This window comes from Anser anser (genome assembly GCF_964211835.1).
Source record: "Anser anser genome assembly, chromosome: 11".
Lineage (NCBI taxonomy): Eukaryota > Metazoa > Chordata > Aves > Anseriformes > Anatidae > Anser > Anser anser.
In genome coordinates this window covers 8,169,888-8,184,879 of record NC_139732.1, presented here as the reverse complement: position 1 = coordinate 8,184,879, position 14,992 = coordinate 8,169,888, and the positions used below count along the sequence as shown (strand labels likewise).

Here is a 14,992-nt window from a genome sequence, read left to right as displayed (position 1 = left end):
ACTTATGTCAAGTAGTACCCAACCTCTAAGTACTCACACCTTCAAATCTTGAAGGATCTCCTTAACTTTCACCCTTCTCGAGTGTGTACCTACAACATCTAAGCAGGTCTACTCTTTTGCTTGGTTTCCCCCCACCTTACACATTGATCCCCTGGTACCTGCTCACACAACTCATCCTCCACAACCTTGGGCAGGGCAGTTTCAATTCCATCCTCTTACTTCCTACAGCCTTAAAAATATATATCCCGTTTTACCAGCAGCAATTATTCTCTCCTAATGCTAATGATTCCCAGATACGTTTAAGATATATTGTGGTACAAAAGTTGAATTCAGGCCTTGCATGGACAGAGTAAATGTACAGACTTTAAAAAAAAAAAAAAGGGTGCCTCTTATCTGCAGTCAAATTGCATTGGCTTGGATGGGACAGCTGACACCCACGTGTGTTTTCAGATGTATAGCAAGCACAGAACACAGCGAAAGTGCAGAGCTGCTGTCCTTCAGCAAAGAGGAAGAGCAGAAAGAGTGAAGGAAGCGTGGTCAGGTTGTCCTTAAAGCGCTGCACTGAGCATTGGTACAGCGAACTGGCCCTATGCTTCTTTTTCCCATTACAGCACATAGATGCAAACTGTTAGATCAAACCGCTTACCTATCTCTGTAGTGAAATAACATTTTATATTAGAAGTTAGTTAATAGCAGCACCAAGAACAGTGTGTACAGCACGTGAGTGAATTGTTACGGGGGAAGGCTTTTCCTAGAGCTGCACTGGAGCTCTGCCTCTGCTCGCCAGCCCCAGCAGACGCACCCAGTGCTCCCCACCGAGCACCTTTCTGGCTGTGCCACTGTTTTGTAACCAGAGCCGGCGGAGGCCGCAGGAGCAGCGCCCACACGAGGATGTGTGAAAGCGCCCGGGGCCCTCAGGCGCAGCCCCACCACAGCCCCGCTGAAGCTGGCGGAGCCCCTCCGGTCTCACAGCCCCGTCCCCCGGTCCCCCCCGGTCCCCTCCGACCCGCGCCACCACCGCAGCCCCAAGGCCCTGACCGGGGGCGGCTGCAGCGGCCGTGCCCGCCTCCCCTCCTCACGGCGGGGGCAGCACGGGAAGGTACCTTCAGCTCCTTCTCCCGCTCCCCCGCTCTCCGCTTCATGGCGCCGCCTCAGCCGCCCGGCCTCCTCCCGCCCGCCGCCCTGCCCCACGGAGGACTACAGCTCCCAGCGCGCACGGCGGCGGGGAGCCGGGAAGCACCCCCCACGTTGTGGTCCCGGCCGAACGGCGAGGCACGGCCCTGCGCACCCGGCCGAACTACAGCTCCCGGCAGGTAACGGGGGCGGCGGCGGCGGCCGGAAGGGCCGGGGTTCGCGTAGCAACAGCCGCAGTTGCTAACGGCACGAGGCGAGGAGGCGAAGGGCGGGCGGGAGCCGTGAGTACGGGGCGCGGGGCGGGAGGGGACGCTGAGGGGACGCGCTGGGGGGCTGCGCTCCCCGGGAGGGCGTTTCGTTTCCTGCTCGGAAAGGCAGGGCGCCTCCCGTGTCTGTCTCTCCGTTTTTCTGTCCTTAAACAGCCCCGCAGCCCTCCTCCGGGGTGTGTGGGGAAAAATCAAACCGAGGAAAGCGGCGGGCTCGGGGAGGGGCTCCCGCCGCGCCGCCTGTACTCCCTGAGGAGAGCGCTGCCGAGGCACCGTTATTTCGATGTTCTTCTGTCAGACTCACAGAAAAATCTCACAGATTTTTCCTCTCAGACGTGATGTCCTGGGCTCGTAATGCCTTCATTCTTGCTGCCTTTCCTTTCCACCTCAAAAGCTTTCAGTGCTGCAGGTGATCCCTGAAATCGCGCGTGTATGTTCCTGACAAGTCATGTGTGAGGTTATTTTAGGTGACAAGCCTGACAGAGCGCAAACGTTTATCTCGAAGGAGTCAACAGAGGAGGAACGTAGGCTGGAAATACTTTGTGATAGGCTAAGATGGGTGGGTGGGCTTTTTTTTTTTTTTTTTTTTTTTTTTTTCCTGCTAGAGAGGTGGAGTGTGATTTTGTGAGAAAAGCATCGTCGTGGCCATGGCCAAGCCTCATGAACTTCTAAATTCGCGTTGAGAGAATTAATTAAAGGTCTTTGTGTTTGTGGTTTCACTAGAAAGTCCCCCTCTTAGCCCTGCTAGCTGAGAACTTGTGGAAATTGAAGTAATCTCCCCTCAGGTTTGCCATGTGGGAACGATATTGGGAGAGCTTTGGGGAGTTTTGTAAGAATTTGGGCCTAAAGCATCAGCTTTGCTACTTTAAGTATTCACGCTCATTACTGTCTGCTCGTGCTTAACGCTGCAGACTTGCATGCAGTTTGTCAGATAAAAACGGCAACGGCACCAGCCTTGTAACGCATGCAGTGTATAAGAAAGTTACTGTTTCCTGTAATTTCTGGTACTACACCTAAAATTTTTACTTAGGCCCAAATTTAAATTCTCATAGGTTAAATCCAGAGATATGGAGGAAATTCTTCTATTTGTGTGTGAAGTTATTTGGCGCCGTGTTGGTGCTGGGAACAAGAAGTGATGAAGTGACCTCAGGGTAACCTGTCTTGCAAATAAACTGTTTTAAGTTGTTGAGGTTCAGCATGGCACGTGGATCTGTCCAGTTACAGATATTTTTTTTAATCTTTCTTGCTTTATTATGCTTTATTTTAGGGAACACCGGGCTTTTAAGTACCGTCACTTTTGTAGCCACGTTGCTGTACGTTTTTCTCAGATTTAATCGCTTAGGAAGTGCTTTCCCAAGAAGTAATTTGGAACTCTGTGGAGAAATCTCATGCTTTTGAAAATAAAGCTGGAGCCATTGGCTGCAAGGAAAATAATTTTAAGTGTTTGTGATTGAGGCTGAGTTAATATTGAAGAACTGTAACACGTGTAACATGTGATTTGCTGTTTGAAGTATCCTCAGAGAAGAAACATAAAGGATGGTTGTTAGCAATTGTTAGGTACATAGGTGGTTCTGATGTTACTAATGAAACAAATGTCAAGGTGGAATTATGTTTTGCCTCCCTAAAACCAGGATGCAGGTTTGTAGTATGTTTATCTAAAACCAGTTCTTTTCACTAAGACAGTTATAATATTTGTGCTTTAAAGTTTTGTTGAAAACTACCCTTTCACTAATCCTTTTATTTCTTTTTGGACAAAGTCATAAGGAGACTTGTTGGCGATAGAAGACTATTGGCAGAAGAAAGGCATTTCTTTAGCAGCAGTTTTGGTTGTGATAGAATTAACAGATACTTCCTGGAATGTCTGTGGATTAGACTGTGTCACTTTTGTGATGCGGGTATTTAGTAGCATCACTGCTGTACACGGTAATTTCCCCAAATCCAGACATTTTTGGATTTATTACGGATTTTACCTCAGCTAAAGAAAGTGTAACAGTAGGAGGAGAAAAAAAAGTATTGTCCAAAGGACTTGTTTAATGCTATTCCAGCCTTAATTGACCTTATGGCCAACATACAATTTTCCACACTGGTAAAGAAGAAACAGTAGTTGTTAACAAGTATCTTCATATATTACACTGAAACTAACGTGCTGCTTTCTCACATTAATACTTTCCTAATCTCTCTTTGTCGTGTAGCTAAGCTTTTTATTGCCTCAAGAAAGAAATGCGTTCAGATTTATGAGAATTGCTCATAGGAGAGTCTCTGTCTTAGAAAGTAATTTCTCATATGACCATGACTGAAAGAAGACTAAGAGAATAGTAGGCAATGCTGGAATGACTTCGTAACCCCCAGCACCTCTGTTTCGAAGAGCACCATTCAAAGTGTGGAAGGTGGCATTACAATCTACCGGTTGATGCCTTAAGCCCTGACCTGTCTTAAAACAAACGAACAATCAAAGAAAAAAAAAAGACTCACAGGTTCCTCTCCCATATGTGCTTAGAAATACAGGCTTAGTCCAAAGATTGCTGAAAACAATGGAACTAGGAAGTTAAAAAAAGCTAATTCTACAAACGTTAAATAAAATAGGAGTTATTACAGTAGAAAGGAAGCCATATTTTGTGCACAGATTAAATCTGACATCATGTTAAACTTGAAAGTTTAGATTGTCCCCAGAGCCAAGCAATTGAGAAAGGAGCATTTACAGTAATGTATGAGTCTATCATTTCAGTGAATCTGTCATTACTTTTATACGATGTAATTGTAGTTCATTCTAGTCTCACAGTTTAAGTTACAGATGGAGAGGAATTTTATATGAATTTTGTTATCCACAGATAAGCCATGTCTGTTCCAGCTGATGAAACGGTGGGGGACCTGCCTGTGAGAGACGTGGGTCTAACTCTAGTTGGAATTGGAGGATTACAAGGTTTGTACCAGCTGCTCTTTATTACAGTTACAGACTTTGATCAGTGGCTTCTTTAGGTTCTTTCTAAAAATGTTTCTGACATTCACACTCACAAAATTAAGTTCAAATAACATTGCAAATCTGGATTAAATTCTGAAAGGTAAAAGATACTATGACCCATTCTGAGTTCATGTTACTCGTTATGAGAGGGGCAATGCTGCAAGATGCTAAAAACTACAAATCTCATTCAGCTATACCCTTCATCCTTCCAGGAGAAAAAAATAATAAATAAATAAATAAATAAATAAATACTTTTTTTTTCCTGAATTGAGGACAAGGCCAGACCCACTTAACAAAATGGGAACCAAAAGTAGGAAGCCATTCTGACATGCTAGTAAGTTGCTATTAGAATGGAATTACTAGTCTTGGTCTTGTATCTGAGTGAATTTACAGAATTCTAAGTTAATCTTTTCAAGTTTCAAGAGAGTATGTTTACTGTGAAACAGATTAGAAACTATCCCTGTGGGTCATCTTATTTTTTCAGTATGTTTGACAGTACTTTGTTCTTTGCTAAACTATTTTCTGTTTGTTGTTGACTAGGTAATCAGTTTGCAGTATCATTTGATTTACTTTTTTTTTTTTTATCTGCAAGAGGTAGGAAGAAGGAAGTGAATAATATGCCAATAAATCTGAAAAAAAATAGCAAACACAAGTGTAAAACATCAAATTACTTGAGAACTTTCAATATTCAGTATTTCAAAATGAGAGACTGGATTACATGGTGTTGGATATATTGAAGATAACTTATTCTTGGTTTGGGTAGAATCATCAACTACACAGAATGTTAAAGCTCGACAAGCTATATCACGAATCAGTCGAAAAGAGCTGGAAGACAAATTTTTTCGCTTACGTGATGAGAACATCTTACTTAAGCAGCATGCAAACAAGCAAGAGGAGAAAATTAAAAGGTATGGGTTTTAATGGTTTTATTTTGTTTTTACTTTTGCTTGAAGTAACACTTTTGCTTCTTAAAACGTTAATTATCAACAACTAAAAAAGAATGCTGATTTCTCTCAGATAACTTTTTAAAGTGGTCTCAAAGCCTTCGTATATCCTACATTCCCTTCTGCCCAACTGAAGCTTCTCGTATTATATTCTACAATGCATCATTGTTCTAAGAAGCTATTTTCTACTAAGAAATGGAGAATTCTGTTGGTACAAATAAAACACCTGGAAACAACTTCAGTGTACCAACTTAACAGGTCATATAGTCATGCCTGAGGTTTGAAGAGGGTTTAGGCAAAAGAGAAGAGTTCTTGCAGTGATTGGAGCAGTTTACATTTTATACAATTATTGAATAAAAGACAAGGTGGACATAAAACAATGGTAAAGGATGATAACATTTTGGAGGATAAGAGAGGTTACTGTCAGAAGAAAAATTAAATAGGTCTCAAGAATTTCAAGGTAAATTTGGAAACAAAAAACAGTAGATGTTGCTATGTATTGTTTGCATTATTTCAGCAGTGTTAATCTGTGTTACGATAGACAGCAATAGTATTAGGCCTAAAGTTTTGGCTATGTTAATTATATAATTTTCAATTAAAGGTGTAATTAAAGAAATCTGGAAATCATTGTCACTATTTTCTTAATATAGTTAGTTTCATTCCATTAGGAATGTGAGCATTAAACATGAATACCAAAACATCTCTTTCACTTTCAACTGATTTTACTAATTTTTGTTGTTGTTACAACTGTTAAGTTGTTTTTTTGTCTATGTCTTCGCATAGACTTTGGGCAAGTAACTTACAAGCATCAACATCTTCTCTCTTCATTTACCTTTTTCTTAGCAAAGTTGCTTAATCTTGTTCAGGAACAAAATGTTCACAGGGAAGTTGCTATGTGGACAACTGCCACCATGTCATTAGAAATGAAAAGACACACATTCTGGGTTGTTTTGGGGAGAGATGAGAACTGAGATGCACTCTCAAATGAGATGTACACCATTCAGTTCCAAATGGAGAAATTAATTGTATAGGAAAATATGGAACAAAAGACTTTATTTCTTAATTTTTGTTTCTGTTTAGCACCCGTGAACAAGGGAGAACTGTACATTATGATCAGAAAGCTATCCATATATCACAGTTAGCTACCAATTACATGCCATAGTATAGAATTTTTTATGCTGACTGAATCATAATATCAATACATTTGCCAAAATTATAAGATAGCATAATACTTTTTTTCTTTTTCAGCTATAGCAAAAATTACTTAGTGCAATTCATTTTTGTTTTGATTTCTGATTGTCTCTGTGTTGCATGGGATATTTTGATGATGGGCAGTGTTTAGAGCTCCATCTGGAGAGGTACATCTCTGTTTGCCACTTTGAAGCTGGTAGCTTGTGTTCATAACTATACTGTCTGAGTACAAAAACGGTAGGTATTCTGGGAGCTGAAGAAGAGGCTATGGAAGCCTAATTATTCATCAGAACTTTCATTCTAGAATCAAAATGGCCTATACAGAAATATTCTACTCTTTTAATCCTTCCCTGTCCTCCTAGACATTGACTAACATATAGCCTTTATCATCTTGTTAACTTCAAAGTTAACAAACATGGTCAGGTCTCCTTTCTGCAGGGTAATAGATACCTTTACTGAAGAAGCCCCAGGTAGCATCAGGTGCACAGTGTCGGTGTACCCAAAAATATACAAGCAACTTTACGGTTATTAGCTCCAATTCAGTGTTGTGCTGGCAATCCCGGCCTGGGTTCAGCAGAACTCTTCATGGTATTACCGTATTCCAGGAGGACTAATTAATCCAGAAGTACTCTGATTCTGTGTTCACATTGTGCTGTATCTACACTGATTAAACTACACTGAATCTAAACTAACCAATTCCCAAAAGGGTATCTGAAGATACTGCCTCAGGAGATAGGATTATTTCATACCTTTCTAAAGTTAAAAAGGTTTTTTGCTGTTGATTCAGTAGTCAGTGAGTCATGATCAAAATGACCAGCATAATTTCCATCTTTTCTGTCAGGCTACTATTAAATACCAGATGGTAGACAAAATGAATTGTTGCTCATTCCAAATGGCATTTCCAGTGTTTCTGTTAAATGACATACCAAATGCACTTGTTACCCACTTACGTAAAATTACACAGAACATCCAAATTGGAATATATGAATTAATATTTTAAGGCACAGAAAATAAAAAAATTCTGAATAGAGTGTTTGTTTAGATTGCCAGAGAAAAAATCTTAACTCCTTAAGCTGCATTTCTTTCCCAGCATCCCTCATGCCAAAAACACATGTAAGTAGAAGTTTGGAATGAATTTGCAATAGAAATACATTTGAAAAAAAAAAAAAAAAAAAAAGAAAAAAAAAACACAACCAAACAAGAAAACTGCTTACAGGCAAGTAATGTTCTGTGACATCCTAAAGTTATAACAGATTTTTTTGTTTCACTTTTGTTCTTTTAAGTAGAAGCTTCTGTCCACAAGTATACAAAAATAAAACAAGCCCCTTTAAACAAATGAAGTGTGTCCTTATTTTCAATTTTCTTTCTGGGCCTGCAAAAATAGATTCCCTGTAAACTAGATACAGGTCGAAGATGTGCGACCAATTTTGTAAAGTCTTGAACTTGTCTTTCTCATCAAAGCCACCTTTTCTTTCTTTATATGCCAAGTTTTTTCCATTCACTGCTGGGTATGTTTTCTGTTCTTGTATATTACATCACCTCCATGTGCCCTCTCTGCCTTTTGTTCTAGCTTAGCAATGTTTATCAAAACTAAAGGAAATCAAAGGTACAATTCTTGAGATGCCAAAAGCAAAATTTGTATCCTTTTAAAGATAAATAAAAACCATACCCTCTGTATCTAATTTTATTCTTCAGCTAACTGTTCCTTCTCTGAAACACATTGGTAATACTTACCAAGTATAAAATTGAGTGCAGTAATATGAACTATTAAGTCCTTTTCCTGAGTACCTTCTTAAATATCTCCACCTCTACATTTTAACAGTTTTAGAACTGAAATGTATATTTAAATCCTAAAATACTGTAACTGATATATCATTGGAATGTTGTGTATTATTAGCATTCTTTCAGTAACTGGATGTTTTGTGGAATTGTAGCTTTTATTGTTTGGCCCACCACATCCAAAATCTGTAACTTTACTTAACAGCCTGCAGAAGTTCCTATATAAGGTCATGCATTAAAAATTACATTTAAGGAGCATATGGAGTAAATATGTGTCCTCCCTTTACTAACCTTAAATGATAAGCCTTAGGAAACTGTTATTTGTCAGTGCTATAAAACAGATTGCTGCACAGTGGTTTCAATTATCTTCAAAGAGTTCTTCACAGGCAGTAATAGTTATATCAAAACCTGAAATTTATTATTCAGGTTCTATGCTGAAGTCTTCACAGTGATTATGTTCCTTTCAACAGAATGCTTTTTATGCTGACTTTTCACATTCTTTTTCATCTTTTTTTATTATTTTCCCCAGAATGACCACCAAGTTAATACGGCTTGTTAATGATAAAAAAAAGTCTGAGCAGGTTGGTGGCGGCCCCAAGCGGCTGGGTCAGGCTGTGGAGCTGGAAGAAATGATTGAGCGCTTGCAAGAGAGAGTTCGTGAGCTTGAGAAACAAAACGAGAGTCTCCGTAGCAAGCTCATTTCAACCAAACAGCAACTCCAGATCCAAGGCCACAGGCCTAATTCATATAACTATGTTCAACCTCGTATTAACACGGGACTCAAAAAAGTGAATGATGCTGCTGGCATGCTGGAGCACCCAAAAAAAGGTATATTCATGTGTATTAATGATATTATTTTATACATGTAATACCAATTATTGCTACATGGGCTTTTCTGAATATCAGTGGGCAACAGTATCTGTAGGCATCATTGTTCCCCCTTTTTCTTGTATTTATAGCAGTTATGATAGTGTTCTTGTGCTTTAGGTCCTTATTTTGAGAATCCACAATGGTAGGGGTAAAACAAATACAAATTTGAAAATAAAGTAGTTATCAAACAAGTTTACAAATAGTTAACTTTGTGGGACTTTCCCAGTATGATTTCTCTGAATCTTAAAGGCTTATAAGAGTATTATATGGAAAAGTTTAGTGTTATCATGTTGTAACAAAGTTTTACATCTGTAGTTTGTTTGCACGTGATTTTCCTTTTTAATTCCAAGGTTTGTTCTAGTCTGTTGATACATGTGTGCACAACACTTTTTGAAGGAGATTTTTGAAAAATCGATTATGTGTGGATTTCTGAAAGCAAATAGCACAATGCAGCCATCATTAATGATGCCTTTTACTGTCAAGACTTACTGCTTAAGGCAGCATTGTTCTCAGTCCTTTATTTCTGATAACTGCGTTTGGAAATTGCACTTTAAAATCTTTCTATTTTCATAACATTTGTAGAAATATTTGGACTTGGGTTTAAAAAAAAAAAGGCAGCTATGTTGGCCTGGATTCAAAACAATCAGTCAGCAGAACTGTCTCCTTAACTTCTACAAGCAATGGATTAGGCTGATGGCCAGTTATGTTGCGTTTTTCTCCAACTACCCTTCCTAATGGCCTTTATTTGGGTTATTTTGATTATTCAGGTAGCCAAAACCAGAAACAATAAAAATGTTTTTAGACAGGTAATGAAAAGCAATGAGTTCTACCACTTTGATCCTCAAATTTAAATATAATTAGAAGTTTTGACATTCTAAATAGACCTGTATTTTTACACTGCATATGACAAATTAAGCATTTTTATTCCCCAAAATGTTTTTTTTTTTTTTTTTCCTTAAACAATGCAAAGATAAAGTAGAAATATAATAAATTTATTCAGGCCCAGTGCTAGCAGGGAAAGACAGGCAACTTGCTTTGAGGATTGCAGAACAAATGTTGATGTGGCATGCTGTAAGGATTTGTCTTGGCATAAGAACAGATCCAGATCAAAGATGTCCTGTGCAAAACTAGGATTCAGGCCATAGTGATTCAGCCGGTGGTTCTCAAACTAGGGAGAACATGAAGGGAGGAAAAAAAGAAGAGGAGAAGATGTCCATAGAACAATGAGTTGAGCTGATAACTTTTAGAAACTTTATAGAAATTCTAGTGTGCCTCTCTTAGTTCTAGGACCTTGCCCAGTCTAGAAGGGATTCTGATGTGCTGGAGCACTGACACCTAATTTGAATATGCTGTTTCTTGAATGTCCTTTTCTAAGGTGAAGACTATTATTAAAAATCTAGTAACCAATGAATATTGGACGCAGAACTTGGGCATGGTAGTACTGTCTTCCAGAAGCTCAGAGAATATTTTCTGTAGTATTCATAACCTGCTGCTGGTGTTGTACTTTGAACCTATGTGACTCAATTATGGGGTCTGAAGGATGGCAGCTTTGATGTTGTATTTGAAATTTAATGCCTGGTTTGTTCCCCCCTCAACACTTCATTAATTTCTTCGTGCTGAAGAACAAGGAGGAGGAGGAAGAGATTTGGGGAAACTATTGATTTTGCTGCTGAACTAGCAGTTCATCCTTGCGTAATTTTGAACTGTTTTTCACAAGCAACTTAGTATGTCTTTAAAGAATGTAAGGAAATTATTTGCGTTGTTGTTAAAAACGGTTCTGTAGTTGCTTGTCTAGGTAAATGACGTTCTTATTATGATTTTGTGAAGAAAGTGCAGTCAGAAAAAAAGTGATTACAAGTCCGTGTTCCTTTTTTATATTGTTGTAATTGTTCTTTGAAGATACCACCTCACTTCTGTCTTTCAAAAGAAAATCTCCTAAGAAAAATATTTCAAGACATATTTTAATGCCTCACTTTAACAGTGCTTACTGTATTGCCTGTAGTTTAAATTTTACAGCAGCTGTGGTTGTAGATACTCTGATCTCTGTGTGAATTTCATGTAAAATGCTTTTTATGGCATCTATATAGGCATTTCAGGTGTTTGTATTATATAGGGATTGTTTTCTATAAAATGCTTTTTCATTCATCATCACAAAAACTTATTTCTCTTTTCTTTCTTTTCAGGAATGAGATTTCAGGATTTAGAAGTGAGATCATCTCACCTTTTTCTCCCGAGAAATGGCCAGAGTCTGCTTGAGGATGCAAGGGCTGAAATACGAAATCTGTATGATATTTATGTTTCTTAATTTCTGTTAATATAACTGTTAGAACTTGTGGTTTTCATGAAGAAAAAATATATTACTTCAGAAGTTAAGACTTTTAAAAAAGAAAATGAAATTGTTGGATCTAACTTAAGTACTAAAGAAGATTCTTGATTGTCATTCTCCCTCACTGTCCTGACATTCTAATCCCTAAAGCCCATGGAAGCAAAACTTCATTGATAGAATGGAATTTACTAGTGTTTAAGTTGTGCTGGTATTAGCATTGTCTCTGAATTTAAACCTTGTTGAACAGCTAAAATTTACTTTTTAAGTAATTTATACTCGTATATTGCTAATGAAAAAATCTTTAGTAACTTTATAGAGATGGGCACAGAAGTGGCTCTTTCTCCTATACCTATCACTTTGGAAGACTAGGAAAACAAGAGCTAACAATTAAGACTTGCAGGAATCTTGGTGTTCACAATAATTATTCTCTTATTGTGGTAAGACTCATCAAAACGTGTTACAATGCAGAAAACATTCAAGCAGCATATTTTCGGAGATTTCAGTTCACACATGGAAAAAATAACCACAGTTACTTTAACATTGGAATGGAGCACCCAAGTACAAGAGCACATACATGGCCAAAAACCCTACAAGATACTTTTACATCTACGATAGGTACATGAGGTAATGAAGAACTGTAGCTTATGCTTAAAAAGCTTCAGAGTAGAAAAAATTATACATTAGTTGATTATTCTTATTACAAAAAATGCTATTAGAGAAGATAGTTGAGATTAACTCATAAAGAAAATCAAAATTGCAAAGTTGTGGCCTGCTTAAAAATATTCAGTCCCCGTTGGCTCTAATTTTCTTTCCTTCTTTTTATAACTGCATTTAGTGGATAAATTCACTGGCACATCATCTGAATTGTTTTGTGTCACCTAACTCAGAATAAAGCTTGTTTTCACTGCTTTATCCATTGTAGATCTCACATGATTTTGATAGCTAGTAATGATGCTTTCATTTCCAGAAAACACTTGGTACCTTTGGATTAGGAGGAGCATGCATTTAATGTAGAGTATGATAAACCATCAATGATGTTTTAAAGTAGATTCTGCTAAATAGATGAAAACATTATTTAGTCCCACATATACTGTTATTTATTATATATTTAAGAGCACTAAGTCATTGTTTGTGTTGTGTTTGCTAATGTTTGAATTATTTACCTATTTATAGGACTATTCACACCTTTTCATATGATTGCCTCTATTTTGATAGTAAGTTGAACTCTTAAAGCTCTGTTGTGGGGCATGTCTTTAAGAAATACAACTTTTTGCCATACACTTAACTCAAGAGATTTTTGCTCTCTCAAGTATTTAATTTTTTTCTTTTATAAATGCTTATCTGGTTTTGGAACATAAGATACTTGTATTTACAGGGAAATTGTGATTGGTTCCCAAAAGGAACACATTGAGGAGCTAGAATATGCCAGAGAGATGCTTGGGAGTCAGCTAAGAAAGAAAGAAAAGGAGATTGAAGAATCCTTCCTACAGCTGAAGGAGCAAGAAACAGCAAGCCAAAGGTATTATGAAAAATGAAAATCTCTATGGTTGGAGCATTAGAAGAACTATATCAGAACGTTTATAGAGAGCTGTGATGTTTATTCCTCTAAGAATACATGCTGTATTTTTTTCTTTGATGAAAGTTATAAAATGTTTTACCAAATGACCGTGGTTAATTCTAAGGAAGGAGAATATTATGATAATGCATTTTTTGTTGGTTTGTTTGTTTTGTTGTTGCTGTTTTTTAAAGCAAATAGATGAATCAGTTCGTAATTCCCATTTTAGAGAATTAATTTTCAGCTGATTCAGCTATAGTTGAAGTTAAACTCATTAAATTCATCTACCAGTTCTTCAATGCAAGTCTCAGAAAATTTTAAATATAGTGCCATAGTGGATAATTTAATATTCCTTGATAATTTGGAGTCTGTAACAATAGAAAAATAATAGCCCTGTAAAGATAGATTAGCACATTTTTGAAGGAATATACTATAGCTGTGCAGTGAAACAAACCCACGTGAACATTCTTGTGAAATGTTTCACAGAAGAGCATCCATTAGTTTAATCTCTTGTTCTTTCTTCTTTCACGTTCACAAAAATTTATGCAGAATTATGTGACTTGACATGTATTTCCCCTCTTTTTACTGTTTCAGTTTCGACTTTTTGTGTTAAGGTTCTAATAGGGCCCAGTCCCGTGTTCCTTCCTCTTTAGATGTCAATGAAAGTTTTACTTGGATGGGAAATACGTGGTTAGTTCTGGCTTTCTAGGGAGGGACTTATTATGTGTGAGCATTCTTTTGTGCATCTGTGGTGCTACATAAATAATACATCTTAATGTTGCTATTAAATTATTCATAAAGATTTAAGTCTTTACTGTTCAGACTTCCCTTTATATCATATAGTTTAAATAGGTTAAAGAAGTTATAAATAATTTCTCAGTCTGTGTTGACAATTTATTTGGAAAATATATATTTTTAAAATTTCATTGTTTGGAAATAATCTGATAAAATTTTGGAAGAATTAATGTGTTTTGTTTTCTGTAGATAACCACTGTTCTTTAAGTACAGTAGCCAGAAACGACGTAAGTTCTAAATTGGAAGTCGCTGTCATATTGCTGGGAATTTTTAAGGTCTTTTAAAGTAAAGGTACACTTCAAAATTGAGCTAAAAAAATCTTCAAATACAGTTAGTTTGTGTAAAGTAATGCAGATCCTTATTTTTCTTATCAAATTACTTGTGCGCAATCCATGATACTTGACCTAAATAACTATCTGTGATTACATTTGAAATCCTGGAAGTACTTCCTCTGTATTCTATTTCTTGATTGAAACCTGATAACACATACGTTAATTATTCAAGAGTTACAGTATCTGGCTGAAGAGTCTAGGAAATAAGTTGAAAAATGTCCACTAGCGAATATCCGGAATAATCTGCATTCCACAAGTTCACTTCTAGAATAGTTTATGGAAGACTGTTAATTCCTGTGCTTTTTGTTATATTTTTTATATTGAATGAACGACAGCCATAACTTGGATGCTTTTCTCTTTAAGCTTAACTGTAATCATAAGTACCTATGCTTATGATTATCTTTAGGAGATTTTTGAGCAACCTTGTCTAGTGGAAGGCGTCCCTGCCAATGGCAGGAGGGTTGAAATTAGATGAGCTTTAAGGTCCCTTCCAACCCAAACCGTTTTATGATTCTATTTTCACTATCTATCTTTTTTGAAAATTTTATGTTGAGTCTGCATTAGTTGATTGACTAGACAAATGCATTTATATACTCTTGGTAGTTCATATTTCTAATATTCTTTGCATCAGCATAGAAGATATTATCAATATTGGAATACTGCTGTGTGAACACTGGAAATGTGGGTGACTGATAAGGTCATGTTATTTTGTCTTTGTAGCCTATGACTTTGAATTTTAGTACAGTTGGCAGTTTTTCCTTGTGTATTCCTTTGTATGTATGTTACTCCCCAAAGAGAGTTAATCTGTTGCACTTATTTAGGAACTGTGAGGTGCCAAAAG

The 14,992-nt window shown here is 37.4% G+C and overlaps 2 protein-coding genes across 17 annotated transcripts in view; one reads left to right on the top strand and one right to left on the bottom strand.

Annotated features, from left to right (window-relative positions):
- The window catches only part of FTO (FTO alpha-ketoglutarate dependent dioxygenase), a 247,120-nt gene extending 245,878 nt beyond the window's left edge, over window positions 1-1,242 (bottom strand). For 3 of the 8 annotated variants that reach the window (XM_083852095.1, XM_083852096.1, XM_083852094.1), the window contains exon 1: window positions 1,104-1,237. Coding sequence is in view for 5 of the 8 variants with exons in the window: in XM_083852100.1 (XP_083708226.1) it covers window positions 1,104-1,142 (39 nt within the window). In the remaining 3 variants the exon portion in view is untranslated. Of the gene's footprint in view, window positions 1-135; window positions 1,054-1,103 lie in introns of those variants that run through there. The other 5 variants (XM_083852100.1, XM_083852104.1, XM_083852105.1 and 2 more) reach the window with 3 other exon arrangements.
- The window catches only part of RPGRIP1L (RPGRIP1 like), a 75,159-nt gene continuing 61,340 nt past the window's right edge, over window positions 1,174-14,992 (top strand). For 4 of the 9 annotated variants that reach the window (XM_083852079.1, XM_083852078.1, XM_083852081.1 and 1 more), the window contains exons 1-6: window positions 1,287-1,415; window positions 4,229-4,320; window positions 5,123-5,267; window positions 8,803-9,101; window positions 11,327-11,426; window positions 12,845-12,988. In XM_083852079.1, the coding sequence (XP_083708205.1) occupies window positions 4,236-4,320; window positions 5,123-5,267; window positions 8,803-9,101; window positions 11,327-11,426; window positions 12,845-12,988 (773 nt within the window). In that variant the 5' untranslated portion in view covers window positions 1,287-1,415; window positions 4,229-4,235. Of the gene's footprint in view, window positions 1,416-1,473; window positions 1,810-4,228; window positions 4,321-5,122; window positions 5,268-8,802; window positions 9,102-11,326; window positions 11,427-12,844; window positions 12,989-14,992 lie in introns of those variants that run through there. The other 5 variants (XM_083852076.1, XM_083852077.1, XM_083852074.1 and 2 more) reach the window with 4 other exon arrangements.